This window comes from Chenopodium quinoa, unplaced genomic scaffold (genome assembly GCF_001683475.1).
Source record: "Chenopodium quinoa cultivar QQ74 unplaced genomic scaffold, ASM168347v1, whole genome shotgun sequence".
Taxonomy (NCBI): domain Eukaryota; kingdom Viridiplantae; phylum Streptophyta; class Magnoliopsida; order Caryophyllales; family Amaranthaceae; genus Chenopodium; species Chenopodium quinoa.
This window is the reverse complement of record NW_018742418.1, coordinates 6,752,211-6,765,882: the sequence shown is the minus strand read 5'-3', so window position 1 is coordinate 6,765,882 and position 13,672 is coordinate 6,752,211. Positions and strand designations below refer to the sequence as shown.

General features: G+C 36.6%; 3 protein-coding genes across 4 annotated transcripts; all 3 read right to left on the bottom strand.

Moving 5' to 3' along the window:
• Positions 1-2,536: 2,536 nt before the first annotated feature.
• LOC110711853 (probable LRR receptor-like serine/threonine-protein kinase At1g51820) lies at positions 2,537-6,190 on the bottom strand. The gene is made up of 8 exons (XM_021890297.1): positions 5,037-6,190; positions 4,827-4,919; positions 4,576-4,641; positions 4,218-4,441; positions 3,992-4,118; positions 3,783-3,842; positions 3,494-3,683; positions 2,537-3,364 (listed from the first exon to the last, which is right to left on the bottom strand). Exons 1-8 carry the CDS (start codon positions 5,869-5,871, stop codon positions 2,962-2,964), a joined length of 1,998 nt encoding a protein of 665 aa, XP_021745989.1. The 5' UTR covers positions 5,872-6,190; the 3' UTR covers positions 2,537-2,961.
• A 566-nt stretch (positions 6,191-6,756) lies between these two features.
• Positions 6,757-10,634, bottom strand: LOC110711832 (glutamate receptor 2.6-like). Of its 2 annotated transcripts, none has more exons than XM_021890269.1 (5): positions 10,551-10,634; positions 8,565-9,096; positions 8,145-8,454; positions 7,540-7,943; positions 6,757-7,414 (listed from the first exon to the last, which is right to left on the bottom strand). In XM_021890269.1, the coding sequence occupies exons 2-5, from the start codon at positions 8,973-8,975 to the stop codon at positions 7,094-7,096; spliced, it is 1,446 nt and encodes a 481-aa protein (XP_021745961.1). In that variant the 5' UTR covers positions 8,976-9,096; positions 10,551-10,634; the 3' UTR covers positions 6,757-7,093. The 2 variants fall into 2 exon arrangements, with proteins under 2 accessions (XP_021745961.1, XP_021745969.1); XM_021890277.1 differs by having other exon boundaries at positions 8,565-8,925; positions 10,551-10,633.
• On the bottom strand, positions 10,595-13,100 carry LOC110711844 (inactive leucine-rich repeat receptor-like protein kinase CORYNE). Its single transcript, XM_021890286.1, has 2 exons — positions 11,965-13,100; positions 10,595-11,309 (listed from the first exon to the last, which is right to left on the bottom strand). Exons 1-2 carry the CDS (start codon positions 12,822-12,824, stop codon positions 11,000-11,002), a joined length of 1,170 nt encoding a protein of 389 aa, XP_021745978.1. The 5' UTR covers positions 12,825-13,100; the 3' UTR covers positions 10,595-10,999.
• Positions 13,101-13,672: the final 572 nt, after the last annotated feature.

The window sequence follows — 13,672 nt, the reverse complement described above, 5'->3', positions numbered from 1 at the left end:
ATTTATCACATGTAAGAGATAGAAAATTGCTAGCATTAATGTCTTTGGGAAGCTTTATGCTAGCAACATCTCAACATTCGTGCTGCGTTCTCCTATCATCTGTTTGTTAGGCAGAATGATGGGAAGAATCAAGAATTAATGATAACTTCCGGAAATGCAGTTTCTTCATGTTGGATTCAAGACAATTTAGAGGCTATTGTTTTCAGGTAAAAAAAATCTACTATTGAATCGTGGGAGAAAATCTGATTGTTTTGACAGTCAGTCTATCTGAGATTCTGAGATAGCAGGGCTAATGTACACTGTCAATTATGTCACTTGAAAGAATTCTGCATAGAAGACTGATACATTCTGTACAGGCCAGAATAATTAGAAGCTAGAAGAAGCAAAGTTAAATAAGTCTGAGAAGTGTGAAAGGAAATGGTAGAAGCGTAACAGAAAGAGTATTAGCTAGGGTGGTATGAAAGGCATTGTACTAATTGAAATAGGTTTACTAGGTTTTTGGAATGAAACTCCTTGGATTTTATACTTTCAAGCACGCTTTGAGCTCTGTGACAATGACTCATTATTGGTCTTTCTGCTCCGTCTAACTGAACACACATATCACAGCTAACTCATCTGTTTTTTAAACTATGTATGTCATCTATATTCTGTCTCAACCTAAGGTCTAGTGTGCTGCCTAAGTTCCCATCTCTATACATGATCCTAACCCATTAACCCAAACTCACGTGTTGAAATTGTTGTTTTCCTGTAATTAGCTCCGTTAGGATCAATCCCTAAGTCTGGTCTGTATCATAAATAAATCCAAGTTTGTTCCTTCTTTACAGTATCCATCATCTACATTTTAACTACTGTAATCAAGTTCTTGTGAGAAATTCTTCCAAGTATGTGTTGCATCATCTCCTATCAGTATTCATAAGCCTATGTCTAGGGAGAATAGTTCGTTATTTGGTTTTATAAAATTACAAAGTACAAACCAATGCTAAATTGCTTAGTTGCACGTTCTTTGGAAATACATTGACTTCAACTTCTCTGCTGTCATCCAAGTAACCATGGCAACTGCTGAACTGCTTGCTTAGCAACCTTTTTACAGCATTCTAGTAGTACAAGTTAGTAAGTTACATGGTTAAGGGAAATTGGGAGGAACACCATGTTGTTGGCCCAAAGGTCCAGTTTGAGTGAGAGCAACCCCAACGAATATCTGAAAAGAGGCACCAGTAGACTGGAGCGCTTCGAGCAAGCCCCCATAAGGTCTGTGATAATGAGATGCTGGCTTGTATGGTGGGCAAAGCCCCTGGAGTCTGAGGCTTGCGTAATTAGCAGCCTGATTCATAAGGCCTCTTATCACACTATCAAGTGTGGGTGGTACCGATTGCTCAAAATTTGTGATGGACTGGTGGTTAGCAAAATGCTAGCCTGCTAGGTGCATTCCCCATAAAAAGCAATGCCTTGTTTCAGAAGATTGTATATCTTCATACCTGGAGGCATGGCATTGAAGTCAAGGGGAAAGAAAAACCTGGTTTACCAACTAGCTAAATTACCTATCTCTAGTAGAGATTAGTAATTAATTCATTCCATTATTCTCAAACATATACTTGTATATTTAAATAGCCTATCAGTACTTGGCCGGAGGCTCTAATGGGTAGATGTAACAATGTCTAGATTAAGAGGCGGGAGTGTGGATCTTACTAATATTCTATTTGAAATTAGTTGTCGCATTATCTTAACCTTTATTACGTGACATGTTTTTTTTACAAAAGAAAAGTTCTTAATCATCAGTTCAACCATCTCTATTTTCTTCACATCAATATATAACAAAATCTATATCTTTGTTTGTATTTATTTATGTTTTTTAGTGTTTTTCCTTTTCAACTTTGGTGTTCCGGTCAATATGTAATACAAGTATTCCGTACTACATACGTACATACAAGTATATACATTATTCTTTCCATTTTACTTTTTCTTCTCCATATTTCGTTTTCGCTGACGGGAACTACTGACTATTGTGAGTTGTAAGGAACTTGACAGGGAGGAAATGGTGCCTACTGTACTAATTAGTTGTTTTTTAAACTACATCTTCCTTGATGTAGTAGCAATTATAGAGGAATCTTAATCATACTAAATGCAGCTCCGACTTCAATAACAAAAATAAAAAAAACAAATGTTGGTCAATGCATTTCCGTAATCATATGATTACACAAATTTTAATTACTCCGTTGAATGCTAATTATATAAACTTTGATGAAATCGTTGATTGCTAATTATATAAATATACCCCTCTGGCTCTGGCCTGGTCATGACTCATGAACTAGGCATGAACTATGAGGAAATGATAACCTTATCTTATTTTAAAAGTGCTTATTAAAGTGATTCTTCAAATTTTTTTCTACCTGCAATCAAGATATTTCAATCTATTCAAAGTTTAAGCTAGTCAACAATAGTTTATTTCATTTTCTATCTCTAGTTAATTGTATAACTTGTTCAAAAATCCTTGCTATTAAATTTAAGCAAGAGGGAACTTCTTTAATTGTGTGTTCAAAATTTCAAATCTAGAAGTCTGAGTAAATAATGAAGTACATTCTATCTAAAAACTGGGGAAAAAATTGCACTATAACATCATTTTTGTATATGGTGGGCTGTACAAATATACGGAGTTATTTATGTTCTTGGTTATTGTATTCGTACCTAGCCATTTCACCTAACAACATATTTGACAATCATAATGTGCTTGGAATCCCGTCAAAAAAAAAAAATGTGCTTGGAATCATAACAAAAACTCGTTAAAGTTTTCTCACTATAACAAGGATATACCCTATTTGGAACAAAAATCAATTCAAAAAGAAGCAAGAATACACAAAGTTTAATACAGGCTTGATGCTTTAAGTCAAGGAATGGGACGAGTACGTAACAGAAGTTTAAGCTAGCTTTCTTTCAAAAAATTAAAAAGTGACTCGTGTTAGCTAGCTAGCGTGGTGTGGGAGACATCGTACTACTTGAAATAGCTGCGCTCATCATCTCTAGAGAGTCTTTAGCTGAACTAGAACTTTCTGTGTTCATCATGTTCAAACACTCTTTGAGTTCTGTCACTATTTGAGTCATTGTTGGCCTATCTGCAATTTCTAGCTGAATACATCTCACTGCTAGTTCTACTGTTTTCCACACTGTGAGATAGTTGTCATCTACACCGTGTCTCAGGTTTTGGTCTAGTATGCTGGCTATATCCCCTCTTTCAAGCACGCTCCTAACCCATTGACCCAAGTTCATGACTCTGTTTACTATTGCTGTTTTCCCTGTGATTAGCTCCAACAGAACAACCCCAAAGCTGTAAACATCGCCTTTTTCATGCACCTGTCCTGTTAAATTATACCTGTAATAATCATTGTGGCATAAAAGTTTTAGCCCACTTCAATTAGTAGTGTGCAATGTATTACTTTGATGAAAGAGTGTTAGAATATGTAAGATAGTCATGTATGAATGACTGAAATGGCTCACTTACTGAGGATCAAGATAGCCTAGTGTTCCAACAACCCTTGTTTGTAAATTTGAAACATATTCAGCTGGGAAGATTTTGGAAAACCCAAAATCAGCTACCTTTGCTCGAAATTCTTTGTTTAGAAGAATGTTAGCGGGTTTCACATCTCTATGAACTATAGGCGGGCTGCAACCATGATGCAAGTAATCCAGTCCTACATATAGAGTTACACAACAAACTTTAATATACTGAGTGATCTGATAAAAAAAATCTGATTTAGAAGCAGAAACGAATGTTATCTTATATCTCTCACCCTGAGCTGTGTCGATTGCTATCTCAACTCTCTTTCTCCAGGTTATAGAGTCAGAATATTCTGTTCATAAACCACCCAAAAATCAAATTGATTGTTGTTGAAAGGAGGAAAAAAAAAAAAAAAAAAAAAAAAACATTTGGTTCAATTAACAAGTGCATCAGCTAGGAAAAAATAAAGGACTGTAGAAGTTTTAGGATGCAAGGTCCTACCTGAGAGAAGAGCTTTCAAGTCTCCCATGGCCATGAACTCGTAAATAAGTGCCAAGTTGGTTCCTTCTTCACAGTATCCAACGAGAGAAACCAAGTTCTTGTGAGAAATTCGACCAAGCACTTCAATCTGTGCCAAAAACATTTCTTAAGGCTTTAGCTCTCATATCATACAGCATAAATGATATCAAGAGAGCATGATTTTCTATTTGGTTGCCTTATTACGAACCTCAGTGCTAAATTGCTTAGGGGCCTCGGTCTTTGAGAACACCTTGACTGCAACTTCTTTGCTGCCATCTTTTAAACAACCATGATAGACGACTGCAAAACCACCTTCCCCTATCTTTTCCCTGAATCCACTTGTCATGTCTTCCACTTCAGAATAGGTAAACTGTGCCAAACCATGCTGCCTCCCTCTTTCATTTGCTTCTAGATTGTCTTCAATTGACGGTTCTGTAATCATTGTTTTATGTTATAACTTAGAGCGTATTGATTATAACGGTGTTATAGTTTAGTTTAGTTTACTATGGGGTTAGAAATTAGCATTGTATAGTTTGCCAAAAAAAAGTTTATGAATGGCACTCAACCGTTTTCTTTTGAATCATGGATGAAAGGATCGTCTTGCTGTTTTCCAGGTGGTGGATGTTTATTCCCTGAACAGAGAAAAAGTAAAAACTAGTATGTTAGTTGTATATAGATTATGCTTCAAAGACATAAGTACAATAGCAAAGATAATTTTTATCATCAGGTAAAACTGAACTGAATTATACAAGAATTCTAAAACTAAAACTAAAACTGAACTGAATAATACAACCTTACTAGTTCTTAGTCTTCTTACCTTTTGAAGGATGGCGCTTCCAAAACCAAAAGCCACAGAGAAGTAATAAAATTACAACCACAGATAGCAGGGGTATAAGAACCTTAAAGCGTACTGTAAGAATATAAAGGGAGGCAACAATTTAATCGCATTGCAATTTATATGTAGTGTGAACATTGTAATTCACTGTGGTGGCAAGAGATGATATATCCAGAGATTGTTACCACTTACCTGGTAGAGTTGATGAAGAGGGTGGAGGGGCTGAAGGCTGTAATCCGTACAACTCAAACCCAACTAGACAAATTGGAAGAAATTCCATAGTAGTGGTCCAAAGATCCATTAGCCTGAGAGCCGCTGTGAGGCATCTCTGACAAGATGTGCCAGTAATGAAGGGAACACATTGAACCATCCCCCTTAATGTCTGAGATGATGAGAGTCTAACACTTGTTGTGGCAAAACCTCGCGGTGTAAGGCTATCATTATTAGCTGCCTGATCAATGAGGCTTCTCATGGTGCTGTCAAATATTGGCTGATATTGATTGAGATAATCCCCCATAACAGGAGTGTTGTTATGTCTTGGGAAATAACGGTTAAGATCCTGGGTATCAAAGGAGATGATGGAGTAGTTGGCATAACGCAAGGTGCATTCCTCGTACCAAACTATGCCTTGTTTCAGTAGTTTGCATACATCTAATATTTTTGTTGCAGCACTATCAACACAATCATGACAGGTTTGGAGACCAACATCGCCCCTGCAGTAGTACATAGCATACACTTGGTCAACACCTTCTCCCGTAGTAAAGTTTGAGAAGGCTAAACGCGAGGCATTGGCAACCAGATGGGTGGAAAGGGCATCTTTCAAATTTTCTTCAAACGGGCTGCCTGCACTGTAAGAGTAGCCATCCACCGGACAGTTGTAGCCTACAAAGGCTGGATCATCTGTACCAGTGGAAGTAGCACCTCCTCTGGGTAAATCATCTAATACTAGCAGTAGCAGACTCAGGATCAACAGCATCTTCTGCAGGATCATTCTGGTGACGCGGACACTCAAACAATAAGACTCCATATTACAGATCACCACTCATGCATTAATCTTACTTTTCAATTTGTATTCCTAAAATTTCACAAAGCTCAAATATCCCGACTTCAAAAATGAAATAACACCAGTTAAAAGTTGTTGCTGTTGAACTAGTTAATACTTTTGAGTCAAGATTATTTCAAAACAATGGGAAACTATCGTGATCCCCTATAATTATGTTAAACAAAAACTCTAGCAGGTTAATCGTTCAACGGGATTAGACGGTTGACTTATGACAATTTTGGGTATTAGCTGGCCATTTTTAGATGATAGACTTTTTTTTCTTTGTTTGGTCCATTAATAATCCTATGTTACTTCAAATTATGGATTCATTTTATAATTAGACGTGCTAATCCTTTTCATTTGATTTAGTCAGAGGAGAACAACTGAAGATTAATGCTTCTTTCCATTCTATTCAACAAAACTTCAATTATAGTTTAGATAATGTTGTTCTCAATACAGCTACGAACCTATTACTTTATAGAGAATTATGTATGCTCTGATTTGACTACACAAGGGTATTATTTTTGTTTAATAGCATTATATTTTACCAGAATGTCAGAAAACTACATATTTTTTTAGTATTGTTGTTGATGGTTAAACAATACTCTGCATACCAATAATTATAAAAAACTTATAAGTATAAATTCCTTCGTTGTCTGTTTTTAGTATCTAAATTAACTTTAAAGTTGAGTCTCACACCCTATGAACTGCTTGATATATATATGCTTATATACAAGACAAGAAAGTTATGCTATTTAAAAAAGTAAAAAACTGAAATTATGCTAATCTATAATTAACTATATAAATGAAATGGTTTGGAAGTGATAGAAAAAGCTTATGAAGTGACCTTGTTGAGCAATAGAGGTAGTAATGCATGATCTTCAGTTTTACAGTAGTTATGTTTGGATGATGCTTGTATATATACTTGATTTCAGTTTTACTGCAGGAAGTTTTGGATGATACTTGTATATATACTTAATTCACAGTTACAATTGCTTTCTCAAAACCAAAAATAGAGCGGAAAATTACTGGCACAATTGACATAGGTTTCTAGCTATTGGTTGACCTTACACATCTTGTTGTAAACATGTAACCTCATCAGACATACAAAATGAATCACTCATCCATCACACAAAACGCACAGACGCATGGATCTTCAGTAACTAATTTAAGGACACTCTGACGCTGCATAGCTCAATTAGGCAGGTTAATTCTTCCTTTCTTGGTAATGTGGCAGTAGGTAGCATGGAAAGGCAACTCTTCTTCTAACAGTATCACAGGTGGTTCCTAAGTAGACCATATACAAGATGATCACCAAAATTATAACACCTATTGCCCCGGCAAACAAGATCCACAAAGTATCGAAGTCCAATAGATTGGAATCAAGATCAGTTACATCTGGTTCATTTTCACATGCTTCAAGATTGCCGATTGTTCTCTGTTGAATATCTGCCAATACACTGTTGTCCAATAATTTTAATATCCCCTTTGACATATCTTGTACCAAGGTAGACCCTTTTTGGAAAGCCTATAATTTGGAGAATGTTCACATCATTAGCATATTTTGCAATCTTCTACATATAAATGGACATGTTCATATCAGTATGCAAGGTTATGTACTTATTAGAAGTGAGAAAGATAAGAAATACATACAAAACCGAATCCCTCTGCGTGAAGATCGAAGGAAGGGACAAGATTATAGCCCTTATTGCAGTTCTTAGAGAGGAAAACTTTGAGATATGGGGTTTCGTCAATAACAGCAGCAACGGTACCCTTAGACAGCATATCAATCATTTCCTGTTCTGTATCATAGGTATAAATTTGACTTTCTGAAAACCCTCTTTGAATCAGCAAGCGAGGAACAAAGGATCCTTTTTGATTCCCTACATTTTCTTTTCTTTGTATGAGCTCATCTATTGTTTTGACTGAACTTCTTTGCCACTGTGCTGTCAGCAATGAAGTCAAGCTGGCCGCATAACAGGACGTCAAAAACAACAACACTAGAAAACACATTACAATCACAAGCCTTGTATGTATTATTGCTCTCAATGTTTCCCCTGCATTCACCATCAAAAGGAGGCAAACATAAACAATAATGATTTAAAAAAAAAAAAAAGGTCATCTAATTGAACAACTACTGTCAGACAAAACAACATTTGGATGGACTAAACTTTGTACATTTAAATCATGAAGTGTAATTAAGCATTGCAGGATAGTAGTACCAAATATGAAGAAAAGAGATGGATGAGGGTACTTACTCCGCCAGTAGTCATCGTTATTTGAACGTTGTCCTGGTGGGTTGGTACCTGATGGTGCTTGTGACTGTCTACTTTTGTCATTCTTAAATTCCACGAACCAAAAAATGAGAGCACTAACAAAGCAAAAAGCAAGTGCAGCAGACACCAAACCCTTTATCAGAGGCATCAACTTGATTCCGGTGCTTTTATGGTGCTGCTGCTTTGTAGAAACCATCATTGTTATTCCTGTGTCTGAATAAGGCAGAGTAAAATCAACCCACTGCGACCTATCATATCTTATTGTTGTATCTCCCACTGCCCCATCATATTCCTGCTCATTACATACACAATGCATTTGTTAGATACATGTAAGAGTACTATAATTTGGTCTGTTGTTCAAAGTCATAAAAGTTATCTTTATATATTTAGCAGTTTATGAACCTGATCATTGACTGCTTTAAGCATGTCATCAAAGCTTCCGTTAAATGTTCCATCCGGCTTAGCAAAAGGGATCAGCTTATAGTCAAAGGGACTGCTCAAAGCTGTATTAACGACAGCCTCAAAGACTTGAATCGAAAAGCCATCAATCTTCTGTTTCTTAGTGAGAGGATCAGTGGTGATGCTTACGAACTCTTTGTAGGTACTCACAGGAACCGCAATCCTTAGTTCCCTACCCGCGGTTGTTGGTGATGGTGTTGCTGTTGTTGTTTGGTTTGCCGGTGGTGGTGCCGCAATTGTAGTTGTTTGGTTTGCTGGTGGCGGTGACCCGCCAGTATTCTGACCCGTTGACATGAAGGCATTCCTAACAATCAGGATTAGTATCAGAGATAAACTAATGGAAGAAACTCTCATGTTTGTAACTATTATTACTGTAATAATGAATGTAATGGAATGAAAGGAGATTATGTTGGTTTAGCTTAAACTTATGAAGGATACTTGAACTCTTCTATGTTCCCGTCAATGCCGGCACACTCTGCATATAATAGATGCACAAATTGGGTTAAGTTAATCATATCCTGGTCAGATGGTTATTATTTAATTTCTTCCCAGTAGACTTTTCTTTGATTAATATTTTGCTCTATGTTGACAAATTATACATTTTGAGTTTATCATGAGACTATACTAATCTTTCTATTCATTTTTATTTGTTACGTTTTAACTTTTATTTTATGGACAACGTTTAAAGATTTTGATTATGAAAACTCACTATTATAAGCATTAAAACTTTATCGTGTGATCGAGATCTTATTAGATTTGACTTAAAATATATTTTTACAATTATTTAATAATATTACTCGAATATAATTGTAGATATCCGTGGTCATGTATATTGGAGACTATAAAAGCCACAACGTAACAAATAAAAAGGAATGGAGTGAGGGATTAGTCAAAATTAAGGCTCGTACCGAGGAGAATAATGCACCCATATAATTCTCAGACAGCTCATTTATACAACCATTTATCATTAGAATACTAAGTTTTCTTAGTTCAATTATCTATATATTATTACATGAAGTAACATCACTTCATCATATATAATAACTTTCTTCAATTTTCTTAATTGGATATCATGTTATCATCATTCAACCCCTTCATTAGCAAATAATAGTCTTACCCTTCCCTAGTTCCCTCCCCTCTTTAAATAAACAATTTGATATTAGAAGGATGTTTATCACTGGTCAAAACTCAATCAGCTGACGAGTTAAATAATAACTAATTAACTGCTTTGATAGATTGTTAACTGGCTTTATTACAATTATAGTTCCATCCTCTTTTCCGTTACTCTCAAGAACGATTAGAATTCAAAGAAAATTTGTTTTGGTAAGTTCAAATGGAAATGAAGGATTCTTTTAAGCAGGGATGGCAATCCCGACCCGACAACCCATTCCGAAGTTACTGAGAGAAACCCAAACAACCTGAACTCAACCTAATTTGACCCAAATATCATATTTTGTGATAACATTAAGTTTTACACTATTTTTGATAGTTTTTAAGCACAATCCGAAATCTAACCCAAACTCGACCCATTGATCCAGATTGCCACCAGCCCATCACAACCAAGGTCCTATGCAAGCGAAGATTTTAACTTTTTTCGTCATTGGTATGTATGAGCTTAAAAAAGCATATGTCGAAAGAAAAGACTTGTATATACGTACATGTCAGTCATGGCAATTGATGTTATTAGAGCAATAGTGTTTAATCATGCTTAATATTTCCACTTTTAGTTCCTTATATGCAACCTAAATCTTTTTCCTACGGAGAATGAAGCAAACATGTTTACCTCATTCATTCAACAATCTCACTACTTCTGGACAGTATTTCTTGTATTATAGAGGCATGTAACACTATAAGAGTGGAAGATCATTGCTACTCTAAAACATGTGGGACAGTGGGGTGATTTAGACAAACGGAGACAAGGTAACTGACCTTCCAAGTCTACTGCTTCCTAAAAATAGGCATTTCCAGCAGTATAGTACACCCCAAGAACCTCCAGCATAACATTAATACAAGTGAAATTTACATTGCACCTCCCGTCCCCTGCGAAATAATTCTTTCATCCAAGTGAGCGAAATTACAAGGAACCTTAGCTCACAATTTAAAGAGGGTGATCTGGTGCTCACAACCAATTACAATTTTTCTCTTTAAAGTATATCTCATTGCCCGCTGCATCCTAGAAACCTAGCAAACCTTGTCTAAGATTTTCATGAACAAGCCACTTTGCTTCTTTCCAATACATATACAATGAATCAGTCTGAGAGCCTCAAGTATTTGCCGGTTTTTTCCCACAGCAAGGAAAATGAAGTGAGATACTCCATTAATGAAGCCCTCAAACCTGCACATGACTAACAGGTCCCAACAGGCAATTCACATCACCATCAAAAACTGTGAAGACGAGAAAGCATTGGGACAAGTTCATCACTGGAAGGACGGTCTTCAGGGAGATCTGACATGCAGACAACTGCAATCCTCACTGCCATAAGCATCTCTTCTTCCTCAACCTCTTGCCCAAGCATGCTTTTATCCAAAGCATGCTGAGCTTCTCCAGCTTGCTGCAATTGCCGCAGCCACCTGCTCAAACTTTCCCCACTAGCTGCTTCCCCAAAAAATGGTTCTAAGGGGTCTCGACCAGTCAGAAGTACCCCAAGAATGACTCCAAAGCTAAAGACATCACTCTTATCTGTATATCTGTAGCAACAGAAAGCAAGAAACAGATTTTAGGACAATTCTAGAATGAGCCTTCAGGAAGGAACTTTTTCTGCACTTATATTCACAATCTAACCAAAGAGTTTAATTCCATATCATAATAAGCAATGGGAAAAGTAATGAGACAGCATTTCTTTTTCAGGGATGCTTTCTAGCCCACTGAGAGACACTTATCTCTCCAAACCTATAATAAAGTAACAGAGATGGATGAAGAACAAACAAGTATTTATTAACAATAGTCAATACAGCAAAAATAGGAACGTCTATACTTGCCTATGTGTGCATATAATGTACATTGTCAACATCCAGACGTTAATCAAGGAAGGACATTATTCATACAACAAGTATTTATTTTGTAATGTACTCAGATGAAAGCAAAAAGGGGTATCTCCTACATCTGAATAAAAGGCAAGGACAGCAAAGGTACAGAGTCAATGAATTAAAATTGTTTTTGAAAGACATTAATCTAGGCTTAGCAAATAGCAAAGTATCAAATGACACAACTCTGGTTAACTTCAGCATATGTTGATAAGCAGTTAATCCATGCTACCTTGCAATTCAAAACAAGTCCCACTAGAACAGTACAATAATTATCAAACAGAGCAGTAATATAAAGTGAAAGAGACATCAGATTCACCTGAAGTTTTGAGATAACTCAGGAGCTCTATATGCATTTGGTGATCTATACAATTTGGGCATAAGATTAGCTAGACCACAATCTGCGAGCTTGGGTTCGAACTCTGCATCCAACATCACATTACTAGGCTTGAGATTATAATGCAACACACTAGGATTGCATTCAAAATGCAGGAACTTGAGTGCCTTTATAGTCCCCACAGCAATTCGAAGCCTAACATCCCAACCCATTTGCAAATGATTGAGACGAACTTTACTCATAGCATCTTCAAGGCTCCCTGTGGGCATATAATCATAAACTAAGCTGAAACGATCAGATTCACGAACGTAAGCCCTCAAACTCATCAAATGCCTATGTCTTAACCCAGCAAGAACCTGAAGCTCCTGCTGTAATTTCCTCTTCAAGCCCTTATTGTGAGTTTCCGGAGACCCAATTTCAAAGGGCTCGAGGCTCTTGACCGCGATATTCAGACCATTATCAAGAGAAGTTCTATAGTAAGTCCCATTTGGACTAGATCCTATAAGCTGATTTTCATTTTCTAGGGCTAAACGAAGTGTTTTCGGATCGATTTTCGGGGAAAATACAACAGGGCCTTTGAGGATAGGAGCTCTATTAATATACTGAACAAAACATCTGATCATAGCAGCAACAAGAATAGCAGCAATAGAACCACTAATAATTCCAGAGAAAATGCTAAATGCAACCCTTTTAACTTCAATTTTCAAAGCAGGGGAAGAAACAGGTGGTGGGGATTCTGACTCCATTAACATATGCTTAATCATGAATCCATGGCAAGGTACAGAAATCATGAAAACCCATGAAATTAAGAGCAGAAAATGAAGATAAGTGTAATTTTTCATTGACAAAACTGAAAACCCTAAGCCACAATTATCTCAAAATTGGTATACTTTCATGCCCAGGATAAAGAAAGAGCTCAAGAAGGGCAAACCTGTCCAGAAGATAAAGTGAAACCCAGAATTCAAAAGTTGGAGAGAAATCACAGAATGAAGAGACTGCTAAGTTTCAGATTTCCATGTCCAACCTTTTGAGCTTTCAAGAAAAGAAATGGAGAGAGAATACTCCCAATAGTCCTAGGCTACTACCATTTGAGATTTGACACAAAGCTAAAGCCTTTTTTTTAGCATAGGCATATAAGGGTAAGTTTATCCCAAGACCCATATGTACACGTCATACTCTGTCACGTTAACTTTACGCTAATTTAAATTATTTTTTATTATTTAGACTTATACTAAACTTTTTCTAATTTAATACTTTATCCCAGCACTCACTTCGAACTCACTTACCCTCCTAAAAAATATAAACACGCATTATTAAAATATCAATAACTATTTTGAGCTGATGAGCTGCCAACAAAAAAAAATCAGAATTCTTTTTCAAATTGTAGAGTCTTAAGATGAGTTTTGGATTTCAAAACTCATCTCAAGACTACATATAGTCTTGCACCACATTATTGCAAAAAACACAAGTGTTGTATGTGAGTCTTGAGTCAAGACTAGGGATGTCAATGGGGCGGGACGGGGCGGATTTCGACCTTCCCATCCCCATCCCCATCTAAAATTTTCATACCCATCTCCATCCCCATCCCAGTGGCGGGTCTAAAATTCATCCCCATCCCCGCCCCGTCGGGTACAATTCCAAAACCATCCCCGCCCCAACCCCCACTTGGATATCCACCCCCACCTAATCC

Excerpts from the sequence above, each read along its gene's own strand:
- LOC110711853 (XM_021890297.1), bottom strand. The coding sequence starts at position 5,871 with ATGGAGTCTTATTGTTTGAGTGTCCGCGTCACCAGAATGATCCTGCAG. Across the intron at positions 4,442-4,575 it reads CCATGATTCAAAAGAAAACG|AACCGTCAATTGAAGACAAT; the intron begins GTTGAGTGCCAT and ends CAATGATTACAG. Across the intron at positions 4,119-4,217 it reads CTAAGCAATTTAGCACTGAG|ATTGAAGTGCTTGGTCGAAT; the intron begins GTTCGTAATAAG and ends TTTTTGGCACAG.
- LOC110711832 (XM_021890269.1), bottom strand. The coding sequence starts at position 8,975 with ATGAGAGTTTCTTCCATTAGTTTATCTCTGATACTAATCCTGATTGTT. Across the intron at positions 8,455-8,564 it reads TTAAAGCAGTCAATGATCAG|GAATATGATGGGGCAGTGGG; the intron begins GTTCATAAACTG and ends TGTAATGAGCAG. Across the intron at positions 7,944-8,144 it reads TAACGATGACTACTGGCGGA|GGGAAACATTGAGAGCAATA; the intron begins GTAAGTACCCTC and ends TGGTGAATGCAG.
- LOC110711844 (XM_021890286.1), bottom strand. The coding sequence starts at position 12,824 with ATGAAAAATTACACTTATCTTCATTTTCTGCTCTTAATTTCATGGGTT. Across the intron at positions 11,310-11,964 it reads GAGTTATCTCAAAACTTCAG|ATATACAGATAAGAGTGATG; the intron begins GTGAATCTGATG and ends CTGTTGCTACAG.